At 46.5% G+C, this 22,789-nt stretch overlaps 1 protein-coding gene across 1 annotated transcript in view; it reads left to right on the top strand.

Moving 5' to 3' along the window:
* Positions 1 to 6,351: 6,351 nt before the first annotated feature.
* The window catches only part of Snx25 (sorting nexin 25), a 109,942-nt gene continuing 93,504 nt past the window's right edge, over positions 6,352 to 22,789 (top strand). The window contains exon 1 of the mRNA XM_036166310.1: positions 6,352 to 6,795. Coding sequence (XP_036022203.1) covers positions 6,415 to 6,795 — 381 coding nt within the window. The 5' untranslated portion in view covers positions 6,352 to 6,414. The remainder of the gene's footprint in view (positions 6,796 to 22,789) is intronic.

Below are 22,789 nucleotides of genomic sequence, written 5' to 3'. Positions count from 1 at the left end.
GCTGTTACGACAGATTCTGTAGAGTGAGTAGCTCCTCTCTCACAGTTTTGGAGGAAGGAAAGTCAGAGGCCACGGTGCCAGCAGATAAGCGTTCCAGTGAAGTCTTGACTCCTGGCTCAGAGACGGCGCCTTCTCTGTGTCCTCTCACTTGGTGTAAGAGTCAAGGCGGCTGTCTTGTCTTCTTGAGACAGGGTTTCAGGGAGCTCAGGCCATCTTCAAACTCACTGTGTAGCTGAGGATGGCATCGAACTCCTGATCTTCCTAAGTCTAGGATTGTAGGCTTGCCCCCACTACACCTGGCTCACAGCTCCCTTAAAAAATTTTTTAACCTTTATTTATATTCTATGTGTATGGGTGTTTCTGCCTGGGTGTTGTGCTCAGGAAGCCAGAAGAAGGTGTTGGATGCTCTGGGACTGGAGTTAAGGATGGTTGTAAGCTGCTATGGAGGTGTTGGAAATCTTATCCTGGTCCTTTGGAAGAGCAGCCAGAACTCTTAACTGATGAGTCATCTTTTCAGCCTTCTGTCCTCCCCCCTTTAAGAGGCACTAACATCATCTATACAGGCTGTGTATATGCGGTAACTACTTTCCTGTAGGCACACCTTCTAATCGCCCGTCACTGGTAATTAGGCTTCAACACAGGAGTTTGGAGGGAGACTTAAACATTCAGACCACAGTGATCAGTTTTTCTCTGCCCTCAACAAATACGTGAGGTAGCACTTAGAGGATCCAAAAACTAACTAACCAAATCCACAAACTAACCCCTATGCATTTTGGGATCATGAGATCCTCCTGCCTCTGCCTCCAGAGTGCTGGGTTTACAGGTGTGCACCACCACCACCCGGCTTTTATCTTAATTTTTTGAGACAAGATTGCTCTGTCTATCCTGGAACTCCTTCTGTAGACCTGGCTGGCCTCAAACTCATGGCAATTCGCTTACCTCTGCCTCCCAAATGCTGAGATTATGTACCACCATGACTGGCTCTTTTTAGGTTTTATAACTTGAAAATATTAGTGTATTAGTTAAAATTAAATTATATGGCTAGGATCTATATTATTAACTTCACAACAAGCAAACATAAATATCAGTTCTCTGTGCCCCCTGATGCTGTCTCTACTCAGTGGAAGGGAGCAGATTATAGGGATTATAGATCCTAGGGCCAGAAATGGGAACTTTAATATATTTCTAGTAACAAATCACTAGCTTGATGATCCACCAAAAACTGATTAATGTATTTATTCTGCTAAATTGTGGTAGGTCATTAAAAGACTGAACAAATGAGTTGTACTTACTATTAAACACTCATCATGAAGGGGGCAGGGATGGTGGTGGGATGGCTCAGTGGTTAAGAGCACCTGTCACTCTCCCAGAAGAACTGAATTCAGTCCTGGAACCCACATCTGGTTGTTTACAATGGCCTATATCTCCAGCGCCACGGGATCCAATGTCTCCTTCTAGCCACTTAGGGTACCCCCCCCACACACACAAATATAAACATTAAACAGAAAATCCCCATCCCCATGCACACCGCTCCCCGTTTTCCCCTGAGGGCACCAAAGGAGACAAATACAACACTGAAAGAGCTTTAAGAAAATGTGCAGATTTGCATCCCTGACACTGTCATGAAGAGGCCCACGCTAACCTCTTGGAGGTTAGCTCCTAGGCTATGTGTCAGCTGGCTGCCTTTCCACTGAAGACCCAGCCTGGAAGAGCAAAATCCACAGCTGATATCAGACCACCAAATGGAGTTGACAGGTGACTTATTTGCAGGTACTTCATAATGCAAAGACCATTGAAACCATATTCTCTGGATTTCAGGTCAACAGGAAATGTGTCTGGTTTTATGATATACCTTGATAATTATTTTCCCTGACATAAGCTGATCTACTTTTGGTAATTTAAAAATGGTGTCTTTTTAAAGATTAATGACTTTGGGTAAGTTTTCTTTCTTTTTAAAGATTTATTTATCTATCTATCTATCTATCTATCTATCTATCTATTTATTTATTATACAGTGTTCTGTCTGCGTGCATCCCTGCAGGCCAGAAGAGGGCACTAGATCTCATTACAGATGGTTGTGAGCCACCATGTGGTTGCTGGGAATTGAACTCAGGACTTGTGGAAGAGCAGCCAGTACTCTTAACCTCTGAGCCATCTCTCCAGCCCGAGTTTTCTTTTTTTTTCCCTTTTACTTAAAATAGATTATTTTCTCACATAATATATGCTGATTACACTTTCCCTGCCCTCTGTTCCTCCCAGTTCTTCCCCACTTCTCCTCCCATCTAGATCCATTCCCTTTCAGTCCCTCATTAGAAAAGAATAGGCTCCCAAGAGGTAATAATAAAATACAACAGAATAAAATATAACCAGATAAAAACTATCAAAGCATCAAAGTTGGACAAGACAAATCAACGAAAGGCAAAGAGCCTGAGAGAAGGCACAGGAATCAGAGACCCACTCATTCACTCATTCAGGAGTCCCATGAAAACACTAAACTGGGGGGTTGGGGATTTAGCTCAGTGGTAGAGCGCTTGCCCAGCAAGTGCAAGGCCCTGGGTTCGGTCCTCAGCTCCAACAAAACAAACAAAAACAAACAAACAAACAAAAAAAAAAAAAAAGGAAAACTCTAAACCAGAAGCCATACTATACACACAGAGGACCCGAAGGGGACCTGTGCAGGCCCTGTGCTTCAGGCTTTGTGAGTTCATATGAGCTTTGCTCATGCTGATTTAGAGGGCCTTGTTTCCTTGGTGTGCTCCAGCCCCTCTGCTCTTAACACTCTGCCTCCTCTTCCACAGGGATCTCTTAGCTCTGAGAGGAGAATTTGATGGAGACATCCCATGTGGGGCTGACGGTCCCAAAATTTCTCACTTCCTAACTCTGCATAAGTTTTCAGTATGAATATGTTTTACTTACTAATATGGAACCCCACTCACTATGATTTAGATGTGTTAAAATTTTATTCAGAGGAACACCATCCTGTAAACATTACTGATTCATTCTTGGACAAAGATCGGTGGTGTACACCGGCCTTCTCTGGTATTTAAATATGCACAGTTCCTCCTTATCTTCATTTACCCTTGGGGGTTCAGCCAGAAGCCATTCCCATCTCAGATTTCTAGAAGATGATGGAGATAGCCTTATCGTGCATTAGATTATAGCCTGTCAGAATGCACTAGCAATAAAAAATTATAGACAAGACATTACTTCTTAATTTTCTCTTTAAGCCCTTCAAGCTGATAGTACTTGGGGCTGAGAGATGGCTCAGCAGTTCAGAGCACTGGCTGCTCTTCCAGAAGACCCAGGTTTGGTGCCCAGCCCCTACACTGGGTGGCTCAAATTCCAGGGGACCTGATGCTCTTCTCTGATCCCAGACCTCTGTGGGCACATACACAGTGCACATACCTACACTTAGCCCCCCCCCCCCATTCAAAATAAAATGCATAATAAACCCTTTCGAAAGAACTGTCAGGACTCAACAATGACTACTGGAGACGGACACTTCAACTCCACTTAACATCTGACTTAGTGACTCTTTTTCCTCGGTGCCTTCTGATGCCAGCCATCCCCTTCTATCCTTTGGTCTTGCCTTATCTCGGTGATCCTCCAACCATACACAGAGGCAGGGGATTAACTCTACTGATGACGTAAGTAGGAGGCATCAGTGCTGACCTGGCAGGAAGGGAATGTGGGCTTTGAGGCAGTTTTCTGACTGTGGATTTACACACCTCCAGCTCTGCATTACTCTTGGGGATCACGTACTTACTACAAGACCACGGTCTTGAGTTACAGAGCTGGCGTGCAGTAAACCTTAGGCCAGTTTTCCCTTTACTGATTATGCTCACTCAGTCCATGGCAGGGCAATACAGGTGTTGCTGTTCTCACAAAACAACGAAACTGGACATTGTAAAGAACGGCACACTCATCTTAGACCCATGGACGAATTAAACATGCTGTGGTACAGAGGGTAAGTGTACAAACTGAAGCTATCCCCATGTGGAGGGACACCAAATCCTAGCTCCAATGTGTACTAGCTTTGCGAGCAAGTTAATGATCTCTGGTGCCTCGATTTCCCCAGTTGGCATTAGGCTCAACAGTATTGGTTGGGGGTAGTGATGGTATGCCTCGAGCTTTTCATTGTACTCTCATTTAGCATGAGGCATTCATTATCTTCCTCTATTTGGCCGGAATAAAAGAATGAAATGTCCCATGAACGTCAACTAATACTGAAAAACAAAAAGCTTGGAGCTGGAGAAATAGCTCAGTGGTTAAGAACACTCTGATCGTAAAGAGGAGCCAGATTCAGTGTCCGGCACCCACATGGTGGGCTCACACCTGTTCCTACCTGCGGTTCTGGGGGAACCGATGTTCTCTTCTCTCTGTGAGCACAAACACACATGCAAGCAAAAACACTCGCATAAATAACATTTAAAAATCTTTTTAAAAAGTTTTACAAACATGAGAAGCATACTTGTTTTTAAATAGGTATAGAAAATAATTCACCTATATACTAGTCTGTTAGAATTAAATGTTAGAGACTATTTTTAAATCTCTGACTTCATCTCTTCAGATGTCTTTGGGGAAATTTATTATGAAGACTTGGAGTGAATATACGAGTTTTCTATTTTGAATAATAACCTCTTCTGCAATACTTTCGTTTTAAGCCAGTTTACTTCATAAGCATCCTGACCTTTTTTTTTCTTTTGATGAAATGGCACAATACTTATTACAGATGGAACAATTCCTTTACATAAACAAAAACCTAAACAGTGTAGCCACAATATTTAACATTGCATTTTAATTCTTATTTTACTTATCTGCTACTCAGAGAGCAATCTAAATCAAAATATAACAAAATCACTGTATTACTCGAAAATAGTGTCTGTTTGGGCAGTACACCTTTAATCCCAGCACTCCAAAAGCAGAGGCAAGTGGATCTCTGTGAGTTCGAGGCCAGCCTGGGCTACAGAGTGAGTCTTAGGACAGTCAGTGTTACATAGAGAGATCCTGTCACAAAACAAAACAAAACAGTGCAAGTTAAAGACTAAAAATTTTAGCCGGGCGGTGGTGGGGCACGCCTGTAATCCCAGCACTCGGGAGGCAGAGGCAGGTGGATCTCTGTGAGTTCGAGGCCAGCCTGGTCTACAGAGCTAGTCCAGGACAGGCTCCAAAGCTACAAAGAAACCCTGTTTTGAAAAACCAAATAAATAAATAAATTAATTAATTAAAGATTACACAGTCATGGAGAGAGTTTCTAGGCTCACTGTTTCTCAAACCCCCCCCCCCCCCCCCCATTCTTTATTTGCCGTCTATACTCCGTCTTCCCTCTCAGTCTCTTTTGGAAATCCTTTATTTCTGTCATCCCTCTAAGCCAGTGCTGCTGCTTTATCGGCGTTGGCAGCCCTGCCAGAGTGTTGAGCAGCATTTGGACATTTATCTTCTCAGCAAACATCGTCTGTATACTACCGGCTGCGACCAAGACAGAGGAAGGAAAGATGTACTCTCCACATGATTTGAACCAGTTTCTTTTGCGTGGGTAACAGCTTTTGTACCGAGGAGTGGCTGGCAACAAAAACACAAAGTCGGAGCCAAATCGATGATGGCAGCTGTGTACACTCCCTGGCACCACGCGGACACTCTGGGAGCCTTTCCATAAGTGGGAAACCACAGGCTTCACTCGCTCCTCCCATTTTGTCTGGTTCACGACCCTCGGGTGGTAGGATCGGAAAGCGGAGGTGGTCAGAAACTAGTCAAAGGCCAGGCTCAGGGAGGTTGATGGGCGCGCTGGAGGACACGGCAGGCTCCTGGTGCGCCTGGAGGCGAGGCGAGGAGCGGAGGGAGAAAGACGAAGGGAGCACCTGAGCCGAGAAGTCCTCATGCTTCAGGAAGCACCTGCAGCAAAATTTTCCACGGGGAAACAGACGCCGCCTCCCTCCCCGGGGCGGGGCGGGGCGGGGGCGGGGCGCGGGAAAAGAGCGGGGTCCACGGCGATTGGTCGCGCCCCTTTCCGGCCGCCCCGCCCCCCGGGTGGGCGGGGCGACCCCCGCCCCACTGTCACTCAGCCGCAGCTCCCGCCCCCGCCCCCGCCCCCGCGCGTCTCCAGCCCGTGGGGCTCCCAGTCCCCTCGCGGTCCCGCTACCTGGGCGCGCCCGGTCGGCGGGCAGCTGCGGACCCGGCGCGGGGCGGCGGCGGCAGCGGCGAAGGGGGCGCGGCGGTGTCTGTTGGAGCGGTTCCCGCGCAGGGCCGCCGGCGAGGGCATGAACGCGGGCTGCCCTTGCCTCGCGAGCGGCGGCGGCGGCGGCGGCGGGAGCGGCGAGGCGGCGACGGGGCGCCGCGCACAGGCCACGGCCCGGGGCGGCGCCGGGGGGCAGCGGGCCGGGAGATGAGCCTGTCGCCAGCGGCCCAGGAAGCAGCATGCACCGCGATGCCACCGACAGCAGCGGCGTCTGCCGCGGCCCCACGCCCGCCGCAGACGTCGTCGGCCGTGCTGCCCCGGGCTCGGCGGCGGACCGGCGACGGGCGGCGGACGGCCCCGGCGGGGGCTGGCGGGGACCCGCGGCCCTGGCCGCCCTGGCCGCCCTGGCGCTGTGTTGCCTGGTCCCCGGTTGGGGACCGGCGGCGGGCGCGGGGCCGGGCGCCTTGCTGCTGCGTCTCGGTCTGTACCTGAGCGGCGCCGCGGCCGCCTGGCTGCTGGGGACACTGATCGCGCTCGTCTGCTGGAGCCCGCGCGCCCGGCTGCCGGACTTCGCCTCTTCCTGGAGCCGCCTGGCGGCGAGCGTCCGCTATCCGCTGCGGGTGAGTACCGGTCTCGGCTGGGTCGCGTGCCCGCCCGCGGCCTTTCTCTCGGGCGTGCGCGCGCGCGCAGACCCCGGGCGGGGACGCCCACCCCGGGGTGGCCCTCCCGCAGCCCGAGCCCGCGGAAGACCGGGCCGTGCCGGCTTGGCGACGCGCGCGGTTTTAGGCACTGTAGTTACTCATCTCCCCACCTCTCCGTTCTCCCTCCCCATCCTCCGCCACAGTCCCCAGCACCTAGAGATCCAGGCGGGGCTCTGATGTGGAGGTGCGCTTGGGGTGTGCTGGAGAAAAATCGCGAACCCAGCATCCACAGGACACAGGCGTCGCACTCGGCACTGGGGATCGTGTTTGGGTCTTCCGATCCGTGGTGGGTGGGAGATAACTTTATGCCGGTTTCCAGACGAGAAAACTTGGTTAGGTCACCTAGTCCAGGGTAGCTCACTCGCCGACCCCGTGTACTTCTAACTGTAATGCCCCGTCTTCCACCCTGTTGGTTAAGAAACTCAGGCTGGTGTTTGATTTGAAGTGGGGGACCGCCGGGAACCACTGTGGTTTACTAAGAGGAAAAGCTGTCCTCGGCGAGGTGTAGGACATCACGGGTGTGGTTATGGAATGCAGGAAAGAAGTGCTTTAAAAGCCTCCTTCGTGCGGACCTCCTGTTTGCCTTTAAATAATCTTTACCTCCAGTCTGTAATAACCCTTCTAAAGGACCTTCATTTTACTGTAACTTGACTGGTTGATATCATCATAAAACTGAAATAGCCCTAGGACTTTGGGGCCAGGGGAATGTCAGTGGCTCAACCTCATAAAAATGTCTGTTAGAGTGACCACTGTCCCCAGGGTTTGTATTTGCTTATGGCATGAGTCGTTTATTGCTTTCTGGAAAAGCTTTCTGCTCTTCAAAATGTCTTTCCAGAGCCTCTCAATTCGGAATGGCATCCTCACTCAGTAGGCTCAGGAAAACACACCAGCCGTCTCAAAAAATTAGTTGTCTGTTTCACTTAAAAACTTGGAGTGAGCTGTACATTTTTCATTTGTCACAGAGTGGGCTAGTAGATGTGTTCTTCCTTTTACTCTTTTCCCAGTTCTAATAAGAAGTAAGGACCCTAAAACTTTACCAGTTTGCTTATGGATCTATAACGCACATCGAAGTTCTTTTAAGAACTTATACTAAGTTCAGTACATATTGATTGAGCATCTTTTGTAAACCGAGGCTTACATATTCTGGAAGTTTGGGTGGAATGAGGAAGTCACATAAAAGTCCTATCCACTGCAGATTATATTCCTGTGGGGGGACCAGACAATAAGTTATTTAGATAGAGGTTAAGTGTTTATGAAGCAAACAAACAAAGAAAGAAAGAAACCAAGAGCTAAGTGGTTGGGAGGGAACATAGTAGGGGAAGGAAGAAGTGTGAGTGGTGAGGTCAGGTTCACAGGGAAGGAAGTGTGAGTGGTTGGTGAGGTCAGGTTCACAGGGAAGGAAGTGTGAGTGGTGGGGTCAGGTTCACAGGGAAGGAAGTGTGAGTGGTTGGTGAGGTCAGGTTCACAGGGAAGGAAGTGTGAGTGGTTGGTGAGGTCAGGTTCACAGGGAAGGAAGTGTAAGTGGTGGGGTAGGTTCAAAGTTGCGATATTGTCAAACCCTATCAGGGTCCCCAAACCTCACCTGTTTTGATTTTCTGCAAAGTGCACACTTTCAGATCTCCTGGCCCACCTTGTTGGATTTATTTCTGAGTAAGAGATTTGGATTATGATCTAGAAAAATGATTTTTTAGAAGAACTAAAAAAAACAAACAAACAGTACTTGAAAAGTGACAAGACAGCGTGGATAAATCTGAGGGGTGGATTTTAACCCGGGAAAGGGGATTACTGGCTAACCTATTTAAATCTGAATTCCTGTCATAGCTCTAAGTAAGATCATCAGGAAGTTAGCCAGGCAGTATTGGCGTGTGCCTTTAATCCCAGCACTCAGGAGGCAGAGGCAGGTGGAGCTCTGTGAGTTTCAGGCCAGCCTGCTCTACAGCACTAGTCCCAGGACAGGCAAGGCTGTTATACAATGAAGCCCTGTCTCAAAAAACCAAAAAGGAAAAAAAAAAAAAAAAAAAAAGGAAGTTACTTATCACTTAAGATTGAAGTGCATGTCAGTCACATATCTCCCGTTTTCCTGGTGTTGTAGATGCTGCCTATTCAAGCCCAGTGTTTGCTGTATTTGCCATAATTTGTGTGTTTTTAAACGAATGTTCTCTTTATGAATGGAAAGCTGGGAGGCATGGACATGTGGTGTAGTGTACGGTGTCTGTGAGTTCTGTGGGAGTCGAGTGGGGGCTGGACTACACAGGTCATCCGGCATATGTGGAGGGGGAGGCTGGTTAGCAGTGTACCAAATGGAGAGAGTGTAACAGTGAACACACCACGGAAATTCAGAGTAAAAAGGGAACGGACCTTTCCTTAGATAGCGCATCTCGAGCGTTTCACATGTGAGCTAGATACAATTAGGCTGCTCAAATCCATCCATCTTTCCATCCCATCCCTCCGCCTTCTTCTCTCCCTCTTTGGCTTTCTTCTGTGGAGGAAAAAAACAAAACAAAACAACAAAACTGCCCACATTGTTAAAAGTAGATAAAGCCTTGGTTTTGCTTTTGGAGACAGGGGCTTGTTACGCAGCCCAGAGTCGCCTTGAACGCTTTTACTTTTAGAGTACTTTTTAAATTTGCTGTACGTGGCACATGCATGTATCCATGTGCATGTATATATGTGTGGGTACCCTTGCCCATGCCGAGGCCAATGGTCAACAGCGGACGTCTCCATCATTTGATGGATATCCTCATAACATTGAAAATTGCTAGAGTGCTTTGGGGCCAGGGGAATGGCAGTGACGTAACTTCATTAAAATGTTACTCTGAAGAGGAAGAGATGGAAGACTGAGAGCCAGAGGGGACGGAGGACACCATGGAAACAAGGCCCTCTAGACACATCAGGACCGACACACATATGAACCCAGAGACTGCGCCAGCATGCACAGGGCCTGCGTGGGTCCAAACCAGATAGGGTTCGAACCCTGGGAGGGGAAGTGGGCACATGCCCCCACCCCTAACCCAGAAGCTATCCCCAGTCGGGAACCACTCGCAAAGGAAAAATCAGTGTTCTCCAGCGGAGTCTCCCTGGATGTACAAACTACACACAAGGGCAGGCCCCATGCCCAGCAGTAGATGGCCAGCACAAAATGAACTCAGTGGTATTTGGGTTGCTTTTGTTTGTTTGTTTGTTTTTTGTCTCACAATGCTTTGTCTGGGCATTTTTAAATTTTATAGACTTTTTGTTTATATATTATGGTTTTTGATTTTATTTTTATGTGGTTTCTGTGTGTGTGAATATGTTTCTTGTGCTTTTCCTATGGCTCTTTTTCCTCTTTTGTCTTACTCTGATTTGTTTGATTTTATTGTACCTTATTATTATTTTAAATGTCCCTTTGTATTTTAATGAGAGAGAGAGAGAGAGAGAGAGAGAGAGAGAGAGAATGGATTTGGGTGAGTCAGGAAGTGGAGAGGATCTGGGAGAAACTGGGGAGGAGAAACCATAATCAGAATATATTATATGAAAAAAAATCTATTTTCAATAAAAAGAATATCTATTTTGTATATGTGGTGTATGAATGCATATTGGCTGTGTTGAGGCCGGAGGTCAACAGTGGACGTGTCTTCTCTTTCTCCGCCTTATTTTATTTTAGGCAGGGTTTCACTGAAACTGGGGTTTTCCATTGAAGCTAAACTGGCTAACTAGTGAGCCCTAGGGATTTGCCTGTCTTCATCCCCTGCAGATTCTGCTTTTATAGAGTATATGCACCTCCCAGCCAGCCCTCTGGCCTTGAACTCTTCATCTTCCTACAACAGCCTTCTGAGTGTTGGACCTGTAAGGTGTGGACTACCACACCTGGTTTAAAGGTCTTGGCATGCTTCTGGATGCTTTAGTGTGTTCTTAGTTGTAAATTCCATGTAGCTAGGATCCATGTTGTTGTTTGTTTTTGCTCTTTTTGGGGGCCTGGCACCCAGCTCCCAAATAAATCACACATGGAGGCTTATTCTTAATTATAAATGCCTGGCCTTAGCTTGGCTTGTTTCTTGCCAGCTTTTTTTAACTTAAACGAACTTGTCTGTCTTTTGCCTCTGGGGGCTTTTGCCTTTCTCTGTTTCTTTATACCCTTCTTTCTTACTCCATTGCTGGTTGTGTAGCTGGGTGGCTGGCCCTTGGAGTCCTCCTCCTCCTCTCGATCCTAGATCTCCCTCTCCCAGATTTCTCCTTCTGTCCATTCTCTCTGCCTGCCAGCCCCACCTATCCTTTCTCCTGCCTCCACATTGGCCATTCAGCTCTTTCTTAGACCATCAGGTGTTCTAGGCAGGCAAAGTAACACAGCTTCACAGAGTTAAACAAATGCAACATAAACAAAAGTAACACACCTTAAAATGAGATTCCCCAACAGTGATAACTGACACTTTGTTATCATCCCCTGTACCCTACAGGAGTTGAAAGCTGTGCAAGTGTTTGCGGATGATAACTAGGAACATTGGGTTTATTTGTGGTCACTAAATTTGTGCTTTTCCTTTCCAGTTAACCTAGCACCTCGTGGGTATCTTACACTTGCACAGATTTGGGGTTTACATGAGCATAAACAACTACTGATTAAAAGTAGCTTTCATCCCAGACAGAAATTCCATCTCAACTGTCCATTGTATTTCTAGGAAATAAAGAAGCCTTTTCAGATCAAGAAGGTGGACCCCAAAGTCTTGATAATTGATGTCTGGGTCCTAAGTGACAGTTTTTAGCCCAGTTTTGCTGAGAGGGCTGTCATAGTGTAGTGTCCCTAGTCCAAGGTGCAGTTTCGTACTCTGCAGGGCCACTTAACCTGTTTGGATTTGAGCAGTCACTAGCCACAGGTGCTGGAGCCTAGCCCTTGATCCAAGTGAGGCAATAGCAGGGGAAATGGGGCAAGAATGAATCCTTTGATGTGGGAAAGCTTACTGCTACAAGGTATATCCTCCTGGAATGGAAGAGAGGGACATAGCTTACATTTTGATGAAATAAAGAGATTTCATCAAGAATGGCATTCAAAATTTTTTTTCACCTCTTCTGTCTCAGACTCTGGGTTTTTTCTTTTGCTAGATACAATTTACTATTTTAAAAAAACTTATTGTAAGTTGGGCACTTTATCATAGTGTATGTTTATAGGGTCCAGAGTTATCAATATAGTTTGTGAACACAATGTGGACTATTGTGCTAATGTGATAAACTGATTAACCTCCTTTGCCTCAAATACTTGGTTTATACCATGTGAAGATGAATAAGCAATTGATGAAGATTAGAGAGCTAATACAGCCAAGTCCACAGACATTGGATGTAGGAGCACGTGGGAAACAAAAGGCCGCGGCCCTGTGAAGAAGACTGAACAGTTCATCAGACAGAAAAGCGCAGAAAGGTCGCCAGATCAAATCAACATGCATTTCTGAATGTCTGAAACTTAATTCATATTCTGATCTTGTTAGGTTATATATTTGTTTATTTTTGCCCGTGAGTTGCTCAGTGCCAGGACATTGCTAGATTGATGAGAACAAGCGTCAAGTATTGATGACATTTTGGAGTTTGAAAGTTCACCCAGCTTCCTAGCAAAGAGCGAGAGCCTTGCAGTAGTAACATTAAGAGCTTGAATTACTGTCTTCATAAGTGCTTGGCTCTGTGACATTGGGAGGCTCGAGAGATAAACAAGAGTGCTCCCTGTCCAGCCCTCTCGGGCCCAGTAGCCTTGGCTAGATGGAAAGGCAGATGTTAGGGGAGACAGTGAGGACATTCACACAGCCCTGCACTGCTCTATCGGCTTGGGCCAGCCGGCTAGGATTCCTAAATGGCTTCTTTTACTAATACAAATGTTCTTTGAGTGAAGCAAATTTAATTTAGTTACTTGAGAGGAAAAGGAAAGAAACAGGATTTAGAGAGAGACTATACATAGCCTCTTTGTGGCTTTCCTTTATTATACTAATGTGATAAACAATCCTCAATAATTTGATAACAGATAATGGCATAATGTATTTACTGCCCTGTTCAGAATATTTGTTCATTTTTCAACTAAGGGAGTTTTGAGTCATGGTGACCAGTAGGGAAAAATGTGGCCTTTTTTTTTTTTTAAAATGGCTTTTAAATCTTTGGATTGATATGTGGTTTATGGAATACCAATTAAAAACTTTTAAAACCATAGAACCCTGCCGAATTCTTTGTGGCATCAGGGATACTACACTTTAATTTCATGCTGTTCATAATTTCAGGTATACTTTTATAGGCTAGACTGTCACATGATCAGTAAAAGCATTATGGAAGAATAAACTGTGTGTGTGTGTGTGTGTGTGTGTGTGTGTGTGTGTGTGTGTGTAGGGAAGCTTTCTTATATAAAGGCAGACACCAGCAATAGTTGTTATTCATTCTTCCAGATATATTTTAATGTATAAACAAGTACAAATATGTATTCAAGAAGTTTTTGATACCTGTCATTTCATGGTTTATGAACAGCAATTGCACATGTAGAAAAATTATTTTCCTCTGTTAGGAAGGAACTCTTTAAGGCTGATACATATGAAATGAAGTTACATATGAATAATGATAGCTTCAGAGTAGAGCGATGTAATTCATGGAACATAAAAAGAAATGCCAATCAAAACTAGCAAACATATCCGTGGAAATGAGGAAGCTGTGCTTGAATGCAGCAGTACTGTCTAAAGGGAGCTGTATACATTTTCATCACTTGTTAAAAGAATCCGGAAAACTGTTTCAGAGACGGAGTAGTTGGACCATTTGAGATCTGAGTTGTCAGTGAATATATAGGATGAGTCACAGGAGCCAAGATTGGAAGATAAAATTGGCCTCGTGGCAGTTCTTAAATGAGAGTAGAATTGAAGTTTAGTCTGGTAGACCTGGCAGCTTTTGATATTTTTGGGGGTACAGGAGTGATAACATTATTGGCTGTAGAAATGCCAAATAGATGTGACTGGGTTTAAAATGAGAAATACGCTGTGGCCTTGGCGATAAAATGGTGAAGAGGGTTAATGATGCTGTGGTGCTGCCAGGGTATGGCTCAGGCCTGTAATCCCTGCTCCCCAGAGGCCTAAGCAGGGGAGTCTGGAGCCAGTCTTGTTGCATAGTGAGTTCTAGGCTAGACCAGCCTGAGATACAGAATGAGTTCTAGGCCAGAAACAATAAATAATCAAGGCTTTTCTTTGACTTTGTTAGATATCACTAGTTAGAGGGCAGATAGATTTAAGAATATTGTCAGGCGCCCTGCCCTTCCCTTTAGCCAACCAAAGGCCCTCCGTCTTGGTTAGTTTTATTCTCAGCCTCACTCACCTGGGAAAAAAGAAGATTCGTTTGAAGATGTGCCTTAATTAGACTGGCCTGTGGGCATGTCTGGGGCATTTTCTTGATTGCTAATTGATGCAGGAGGGCGGAGGCTGTGGGTGTGACCTCTCTGGGCCTGTGGACCCTGCTGTCTAAGAGAGGCTGGGAAGCCAGTAAACCTCACTCCTTCGTGGTCTCTGCTTCAGGGCCTGCCTCAGCTTCTATTATTGGTAATAATAGACTGTCACCTGTAAGGCAGGTAAACCCTTTCCTTCTCCCAGGCTGCTTTTGGTTTTATCGCGGAGACAAAGGGTCAACTCGCAAATGTGTACATTCCAGTGGGACGGCTGAAGTCTTGAGCTGTGGTGTTCTACCGTGAGCCGCCTCTGAGTTCCGGTCATTCGCTGCCTGTTTGTTTCCAACTCTAGAATCTTAAGCGGCGTTTTGTTTGGGGAGGATGCAATGACGTCACCTCGGTAATTGATGTCGCTGGCTTAGAAATGCTGTAGGGTTCATTTCTAAACCGTAGCACACTGGGGTAGGCAGTGCCCTAGATTTTCTTTTGAAATGTATGTTTTCGATTGTCCTAAAAAGGTGACGCAGCAGGTTTGCTGCGGAGGGTCCAGGCTTCCGGAAAATGAGTAGTGTCTGTCTGCTGAGGCTGTTGGCATTCAAATGACTGCATAGAAACCTTTTTTAAAACAGCAACTAGACTTTTAATAGCGAAGTGCAAACTCAAGCTAAGCACGGTACTGTTGATTGGTTGGATGCAGAAAGCAGGTGTAAGTCTTTCTTAGAGGCCTTCTGTATACCCTAAGTACCCGGGGTAGGTCTCAGTCACACCCTGCTTGAAGCCTGGGGTACATTCCTGGAGTTTGTCTGAACGTGGTAGAGCTTTCCAGAAAACTTCGCGAATGTGGGTGTATTTGGAGTGGACTTCTGGGATCACCAGCTGCGTTTGGTTTGGTAGCTAGGCTTTTGAGGGTGCCTGATCTTACCCTGGGGCTAGCCTGCACTCATCAGCTCTTTGAGGTAGTGGCCTGCCCTTGTGTATTTGTTGGCCTGGGGATTTCCGTGCCTGAAGAGCAGGAAGCTAGACGTAAAGAAAAATGCAAGAAGAGGCCGTGGATTGTACCTTGTTAGACTAAGATGTGGACGTGTGTGTTCGGACCTGGTTAATCAGCTCTCTCTCAGTGTTTTGGAAAATTAAAATTAATTTGGAGCTTTCATTTCTTCCATGAGTAGATGAACTGTGCTTCCCACCTTCCTCTGCACGGAGTAGTAACTGATAGCTACAGGCTACTGGAAGTAGCGTCTCATCATCTGACCCTCCCTCCCTCCCCTCTCACCATCTACATTTCTGAGTTAGTTTCTGAGTTTCTTCAGTTCTGGCTTGCTGCAGAGTCTCGAGGAAAGGGCTTTTCTCGGGGCTCCACTGTCCCCTTCCCAAGAGCTGCAGATGAGTTAATTCAGAGATGGCAGTGGCCTCTGCGTCTCTGCTTCTTCCTCTTCCTCTTCTTCCTCCTCCTCCTCCCCCTCGTCTTCTCCATCTTCTTCCATCTCCTCCTTCCTTCTCCTTCTTTTCTTTTTTTCCCTTGAAGTATTTGTCATGCTTGGTAGGAGCTGGAAAGGTTGTCCTGTTTGACTCAGCAGCCTACCCGCACCCCCCACCCCATCTCCTCACTCGCCCCCTGTACTCCTTGCCTGGGCCCATTTCTTCCAAGTCCTCAGGTTGGCCCCATCACAGCAACTGCATCCGCCTCAGTTGCTCTGTCTGCTTCTGTGTGGGCTGCGTCTCTAGTTTATTCTTGAAGAAGACAAGCCTGTGCAGATCCCTCTTCAGCAGCATGTTTAATTAAAGCCTGTCAGCAGCTTCCTGTTGTATTCCTGGCTCTAGTCGGAACTGAGGCAATGACTCCCCTCTAACCTCCTTGGTCCTCACAGTGTCAGGCTCCCAGTGGCTGGTAGACCTCACGGCTTCTGTCTTCAGCCCTGCTGTCTGTCCCCTTTACCTGTCCTCTCTTCTGCCTTCAGCCCTCGGCATTGCTTGGGTAGAGAATTTACATGTCCACCAGCACCAAATGCTGCTTCTTGTGCTTATCACAGTTTTATTTTTTATTTCTTCCCAAGTCAGGGTTTCTCTGTGTAACCCTGGCTGACCTAGAACTCACTCTGTAGACCAGGCTGGCCACAAACTCAGAGATCTACCTGCTTCTGCTGCCCCAGTGCTGGGATTAAAGGTGTGAGTCACCACTGTCTGGCTCTCAGTTTTAATATTATACCATTTGGGAGTAGTCTTGTTATACCCAGATCATGACCCCAGAGAGATCACCGAAGACTGGGGATGTCCAGAATGCAACAGCAAGGTTTATTTTGTTTAAGTTTACAAGTCTAGACAGGGAACCCGTTCCTACACCCAATACAGTGAGGCAGGGGGGTTGCTCTTTCTTTGTGTGGCTAGCTATTTAAAGGCTAAAACTGCAATCCCTTCAGGGCGGTTGGGGACTTGGCTTGGATGCTACTGGGATTGGTTTATTTTTATCTCTGTTCTCTTTTAATTGGGTGAGGGTACATAACCTTTGAATTTATTGGTTGGGGGTCACAATTATCATTTTGGGGGCTGTCCGGGACAAGTCCCAGGCTTTGTCCTTGAGCTGCCATGGGGGCTGGCTGGCCTAGCACGTACTGACTGGGGGGGCTGGCTCAGTGGTCCAGGCTCTGTCCTTGAGCTGCCATGGACATAGTGAGGGGTCCAGACAGTAAACAACTGGCTGAACTTTGAGCAGTCAGAGTATGTGGACTGCAAGGACTATGTCTTTTGATCACGGCCCTCCCAGAAACTGCTCACTCAAGTCTCAGGAAACTGGAATTGAGGCCTGATCTCTGAGAGAAGACTGAGCAGTCTGTGATGGCGTCTGCCTGGTCTTTTCAGTCTCATGTTCTTTATCATTAACCCTTGTACTCTAGACTGGCAGAAACTTGCCTCTGTTATCTTTAGTACTTCAGTAGGAGACTTGGGAGATAAGGGATAAATACTTCTGGAATGAATCAGTACGTCGTAGGTTTTATTTAAGTCAGCATTTCCCCCCCCTGCATTTGAAGCATACCCATGCTCTGGAAGTCTTCTGGTAAAAAGTACCGTTTCCCAGACTATGATTCCTTAAGATTAATTCTGAGAGCTACTTTCAGGTTTACCACAAAAACAAACAAGGCAGGCCCGGGAGCGGGATTGGTGGTGGTTTTGAGACAGTGTTTGAGGCTATGGTGGAGGCAGCCCAGAACTCACCGGTTGACGAGGAGGTCCTCAAACTCATGCAGGCCCCTACCTCAGCCTCCTGAGCACTGGATTTCCAGGCATGAACCATCACGACCAGCTAATAACGTGTGTTGTAAGAATGATTGATTCCTATAATCACATCCTTTTTTAAAAAACTGTAAAGTGATTTATTGTTATAAGAAATAACAGTCTCAAGGTAAGGTGAGCTCAGTGGAAGGTACAGCACCCTCTCTCTGTACATCCCTTGGCTCTTCCCTCTCGGGAGTCAGTTAATTCTTGGGCTGTGGGTCAGGGGACGGTATCTATTTTATCAACCTCATGGGATGATCATTGAAAGGAGCAGGAAAATGATTGGAACCAGAGAGGGGAAAGGCCAAACAATTCCTAGAAATGCCTCTGGCAGTGCTTCCCTCACATCTTGTTTGGACCAGTTCCCACTCCCAACACACTGCTGCTAAGGCGTCCAGGATTTCTGACTGGCGTAGGACAGTCTCAGGAAGGAGACGGAGGCATTAAACCAGTGGACACTCCACCTCACGCGGGAGGGTCTCCTGACTGGCATCATGCCTCTGCTCACGCCCCTTCACTTAAGTCACTCCCGGTTCCTAGTTTATCCCCGGGTGGCCTGCGTGTGTGACTGTCAGGCCTCACAGAAGGCATTTTTAATGCATTTAGTTCAGCTTGAGAGATGTGCAGGCTCAGTTTCCTTCTATCTAGTCAGTTTTATTTGTGCTCTTCATTTCTGCCCAGTAGACACGTGTTACGGCGAGGAGAGGGCAATTCTAGCTTAATTCTAGCTTTAAGCTTGTGTGGTAGACTGCATACAGATGCCATCACTTGTATAGGTTCGGCACGGTAGAGGTGAGAATGTGCAAGTTTTGGTCCTGAGTCTTTTGACATACCCGTGGATGTGCTCAACTTGAATGATGTTTGCAGATGTGCGATTTGAGGGAGAGATGAGGTCTAAACAAGTGGGTTTGTTAGGAGGGGGAGTTGCTGAGTTGATAGTGGCTGACTAGAAGGGAGCTGGGCAAGCAAAGGAGGAGAAGAAAACTCAGAGATGGCCTGAGAGAAGAGTGACTAGCCAATAGCCTCCCGCGCAGACATCCAGAAAGCGGGTGACCTCTGTCCTCTTCAGCTTGGTGGATGCTGTAGACCTATGCCAGTATTGTATGGGGCTTTAGGAAAAGAGGCGAAGGTAGCCTCCGAGGCAGAGATGATATTCAGGGTTGGGAGTGTAGAGATAGCTGTGGGGCACACAGTCTAGAAGCTGGCTGAGGAGGAAAGGCGAAAAGACAGTGTTGGAGGATAGTGGTGTCATGCATCTGTTGTGCCCAGGTCGCAAGTCCCCCAAGCAAGACCACCACAGAGCCAATATCCGACGCGAGCACACAGAGGTTTTTAATAACAAAACAAGCAAGCTTGGTCCACGTTCAACATCCAACACAGCGGGTGGAGGAGGAAGGCCGGAACACTCACTTGAAGGGGTTTATGTAGGAGAGCTTTACATGCAGCTTGGGATTGGATGAGGGGGCTAGGGGTGGGGTAGTTCTTCGAAGTTACTGGCTGAACTATAAGCATGAGGTTACTGATGGCTAACAGGATTCAGGGTATCTACAGAGACATACATTTTCACTCCCTATGTCCTACTTTTGTTGAACCCGGGATATACACATTCAGATTTATTGTTCCTGTCCTACTCTCCTCTGAGGTCAGCTTCTGGTCAGTTGAGCCCATTACTCCCCATATCTTGTTTTGCCAAGTCCAGGATACATAGATTTATTGTCCCAGCCTTAAGTTCAACTTCTGATCACTTCTAAAACTGCTGGTCAGCAAATACCTTCAGAGGAGGGGAGGGGGAAGCGTCTCTCAAGATGGCTACTGATTTTCCCCTTTCACATCATGGGAATTTGTAGCCCTATAAGAATATATATGGGCTGAGGATTGAACCCAGGGCAAGCACTCTACCACTGAGCTAAATCTCTAACCCCCTATAAGAATATTTTAAGATTGATTTATTTACTTTATGTGCATGGGTGTTTTGCCTCCATATGTCTGTGTACTCTGTGTGTGTCTGGTACTCCAGAGGCCAGAAGAAGATATTGGATCCCCTGGAACTAAAGTTACGGACAGTGGTGAGCTGGCCATGTGGTCATGTGGGTGCTGGGAATTGAGCTGTGGGTCTCTATGAGGACAAGTGCTCTTCAGCATTGAGCCACCTCTCCAGCCTCTGTTGTCACAGTTAGAGGAGAAACAGAAGCATATTTCTGAGGTAAAGATTTCAGAGTGCAGAGGAAGGAGCTGAAGATCTGACACACAGGCTGGTGAGTAGAACAGCACCAGGGAAGCAAGACCGAAACCTGCGTGGAAAGAACCAGGCTTGAGACTATTGGGGTGGGAGGTGGGGGTTGGGGAGGGTGAAATGAGAGCATCGGGAGAGACTTCAAGCTTCAAATACCGTGGTAAGTGGGAGGTAAAAGTAATTGTTGAAGGTGAGGAGGATGACCCGTTTTTTTTTTTTGTTTTTTTTTGTTTTTTGGTTTTTCGAGACAGGGTTTCTCTGTGTAGCTTTGCGCCTTTCCTGGAACTCACTCTGTAGACCGGGCTGGCCTTGAACTCACAGAGATCTGCCTGGCTCTGCCTCACGAGTGCTGGGATTAAAGGCGTGCGCCACCACTGCCTGCCCCCCCCTTTTTTTTCCAGATATTTCTTTATTATGTATATAGTGTTGTGCCTGCATGTATCCCTGCAGGCCAGAAGAGGGCGCCATATCTCATTACTGATTGTTGTGAGCTACCATGTGGTTACTGGGTATTGAACTCAGGACCTTTAGAAGAGCAGCCAGTGCTCTTAACCGCTTAGCCATCTCTCCAGCATCCCCTTTTGTTTTTTAATGTGATTTTTAAAAGAAGTGTAGAAGATTTGGAAATAAGTGGATGAAATAACAGCAAAAATATTAAGTGCTTATTGTCTATTAAGCATCATACTAAATACTCATTCACTCTGCTCAGTTATGAGACAGTTAGTTACTATTATTCCATTTTATGAATCAGGAAGCAGGTTTAAATGGGCTAATGGCTTCCAAATGGTGGTGGTTCTGGGCTTTTCGTAGTATGACAGATTAGACAAGAGTATTTGATAGTCGCTTAGATATCATCTAAGCCAAAGGAGGCGCCAAGAGCAGGAAGGATCTGAGAGCTGGGAGCAAAGAATCACCAGGCTTCTGGTTGTCCCCTGTCATCAGAGCCTTCTGAGTGGCTGTGGGAAGGCCTGACTGAGTGGAGGGGACTTGAAGTGAGGGTCGTTGGAATAGAGACGGTCAGGGCACTGTGTGGCTGTGGTCTGGCTCAGTGTTCGTATGGTTCATCTTATTTCTCTTGTGATTAAAGGCATCGCTTCTCAGAATTCTCTGGTCAGATGTCAGGGAGGTGGCTGAGGAGATGGTGTCGTGAGGGTACTTGCCATCAAGCCCGAGGACCTGAGTTCGACCCTAAGAACCTACGTGGGAGACAGCGAGAACCAATTCTTGCAAGTTGCCCTCTGTCATACACATATGTGTGAAAAAAATTAAGTGTTGTCAGTGAGACTGCGTTTTGCATATTGTGAGATCCAGGGAATGAAGAGGTCAGGTTGGATCTAGGTGAAGTTGCTAACTCTGGACTACTTTGCCTAAAGCCATCTCTGGCTCTACCATTGCCATTGGGAATTTGCTTGTACTCTGGAACAATTTCCCTGGTTAGGTGCAATCAAAATTAGGTTGGGGCATTGTTTTTCTGCCTTACACGACTATAGTTTGATAATTATGAAAGCATTCGAATTCTACAGATTGGTGGCTTCCCTGACTTCCTTTATGCACCAGTATCATCCTTGGATCTTTCCTCTCCCCTCCTTCCTCTCTGGCCCCTTCTCTTTTCCAGTAGGTCCCTCTTCAACTTCAAGGTCATTACAAAACAATCTTTCTAATTTCCACATGTGAGGGAAACCAAACGATACTTTAAGAAAAAAAAAAAAGATTTATTTATTCATTATGTATATAGTTTTTCTGCCTGCGTGTGTACTTGTAGGCCAGAAGAGGGCATGAAATCTCATTATAGATGGTTCTAAGCCACCATGTGGTTGCTGGAAATTGAACTCAGGACCTCTGGACCAGCAGCCAGTGCTCTTAACCACTGAGCCATCTCTCCGGCCCCCAAAGGATACTTTTGATGTCTGGTTAATTTAACATGATGGTCTTCAGTTTCATCTATTTTCCTGAAAATGACATGATTTTATTCCATTGTGTGTATGCCACATTTTCATTATTTATTGTCTGCTGACAAATACCTAAACTGGTGCTATTGTGTGCTACAATAAACACGGTATGCAAATATGCCTTGTTGGCTGACCTCATTGCCTTTGGATAAATACCAGGAGTGCTAATAGGCGGCCTCTTTTTAGTGTTTTGAGGAATTTCCATACTTATTTCTTGTAGGCGGAGTTTTCTGTCCCACCAGCCTGCTCCCAAATAACCACACAGACACTTACTATTAATTGTAAATGTGTAGCTGATAGCTTAGGCTTGTTACTGACTAGCTCTTTCAACTATTTCTTATTTATGCTCTACCATGCTTTGTCTGCATCTGGCTGGTAACCCTTCTTCCCAGTGTCTTCTCCGTCTCGCTCTCTTCCTGCCTGGCTATTGGCTACTTGGCTCTTTATTAAACCAATGAGAGTAAAACATCTTCACGAAGTACAAAAGGATAATTCCACAGCAATGTCTAAATGGTCAGGCTACGTGTATGAGGGGTCTTAGTTTGTGGGGTTGTTTTAGCTTCAGGAATGATTGGTTCAGCTTCTGTTCATGGTGTGGAACATTATAAGTGTTTGATGTAGGCACTGTATGAATTCAAAACTACCTCATTAATTGATCTGATGTCCCTTGATTTTCTTTTTTTTCTTCTCTCTTCAAGACAGGGTTTATCTTTGTAGTCTTGACTGTCCTGGAACTCAATCTGTAAACTAGGCTGGCCTTGAACTCAGAGATCCTCCTATTTCCTGAGGGCTGGAATTAAAGGTGTGGGTGACCACTGCTTGGTTTATCTGATGACATTTTTAGCGGTTGGATTGGTGGACATCCACTAGTGTTCTCCTAAGTCAGTAGATTGTAAAAGGTTTTTTTTTAGTCTGTCATCACAAGATGTTAGTTCCAATAAGGAGGTGGGCAAGGGATGGCTGTTTCAGAGAGAACTAGCCCAAGCTAGGGTAATTAGCCTTATTGGATGGTCCTGCGGCATTGCAAACTCTCCACAGTACTGAAGTCCTAGTCAGCCAGTCAGACAGATGCAGCGTCTTTTTGGGAGTTTTTGT

This window comes from Onychomys torridus, chromosome 17 (genome assembly GCF_903995425.1).
Source record: "Onychomys torridus chromosome 17, mOncTor1.1, whole genome shotgun sequence".
NCBI classification, from domain to species: Eukaryota; Metazoa; Chordata; class Mammalia; order Rodentia; family Cricetidae; genus Onychomys; species Onychomys torridus.
This window is presented reverse-complemented; position numbering and strand designations above follow the sequence as displayed.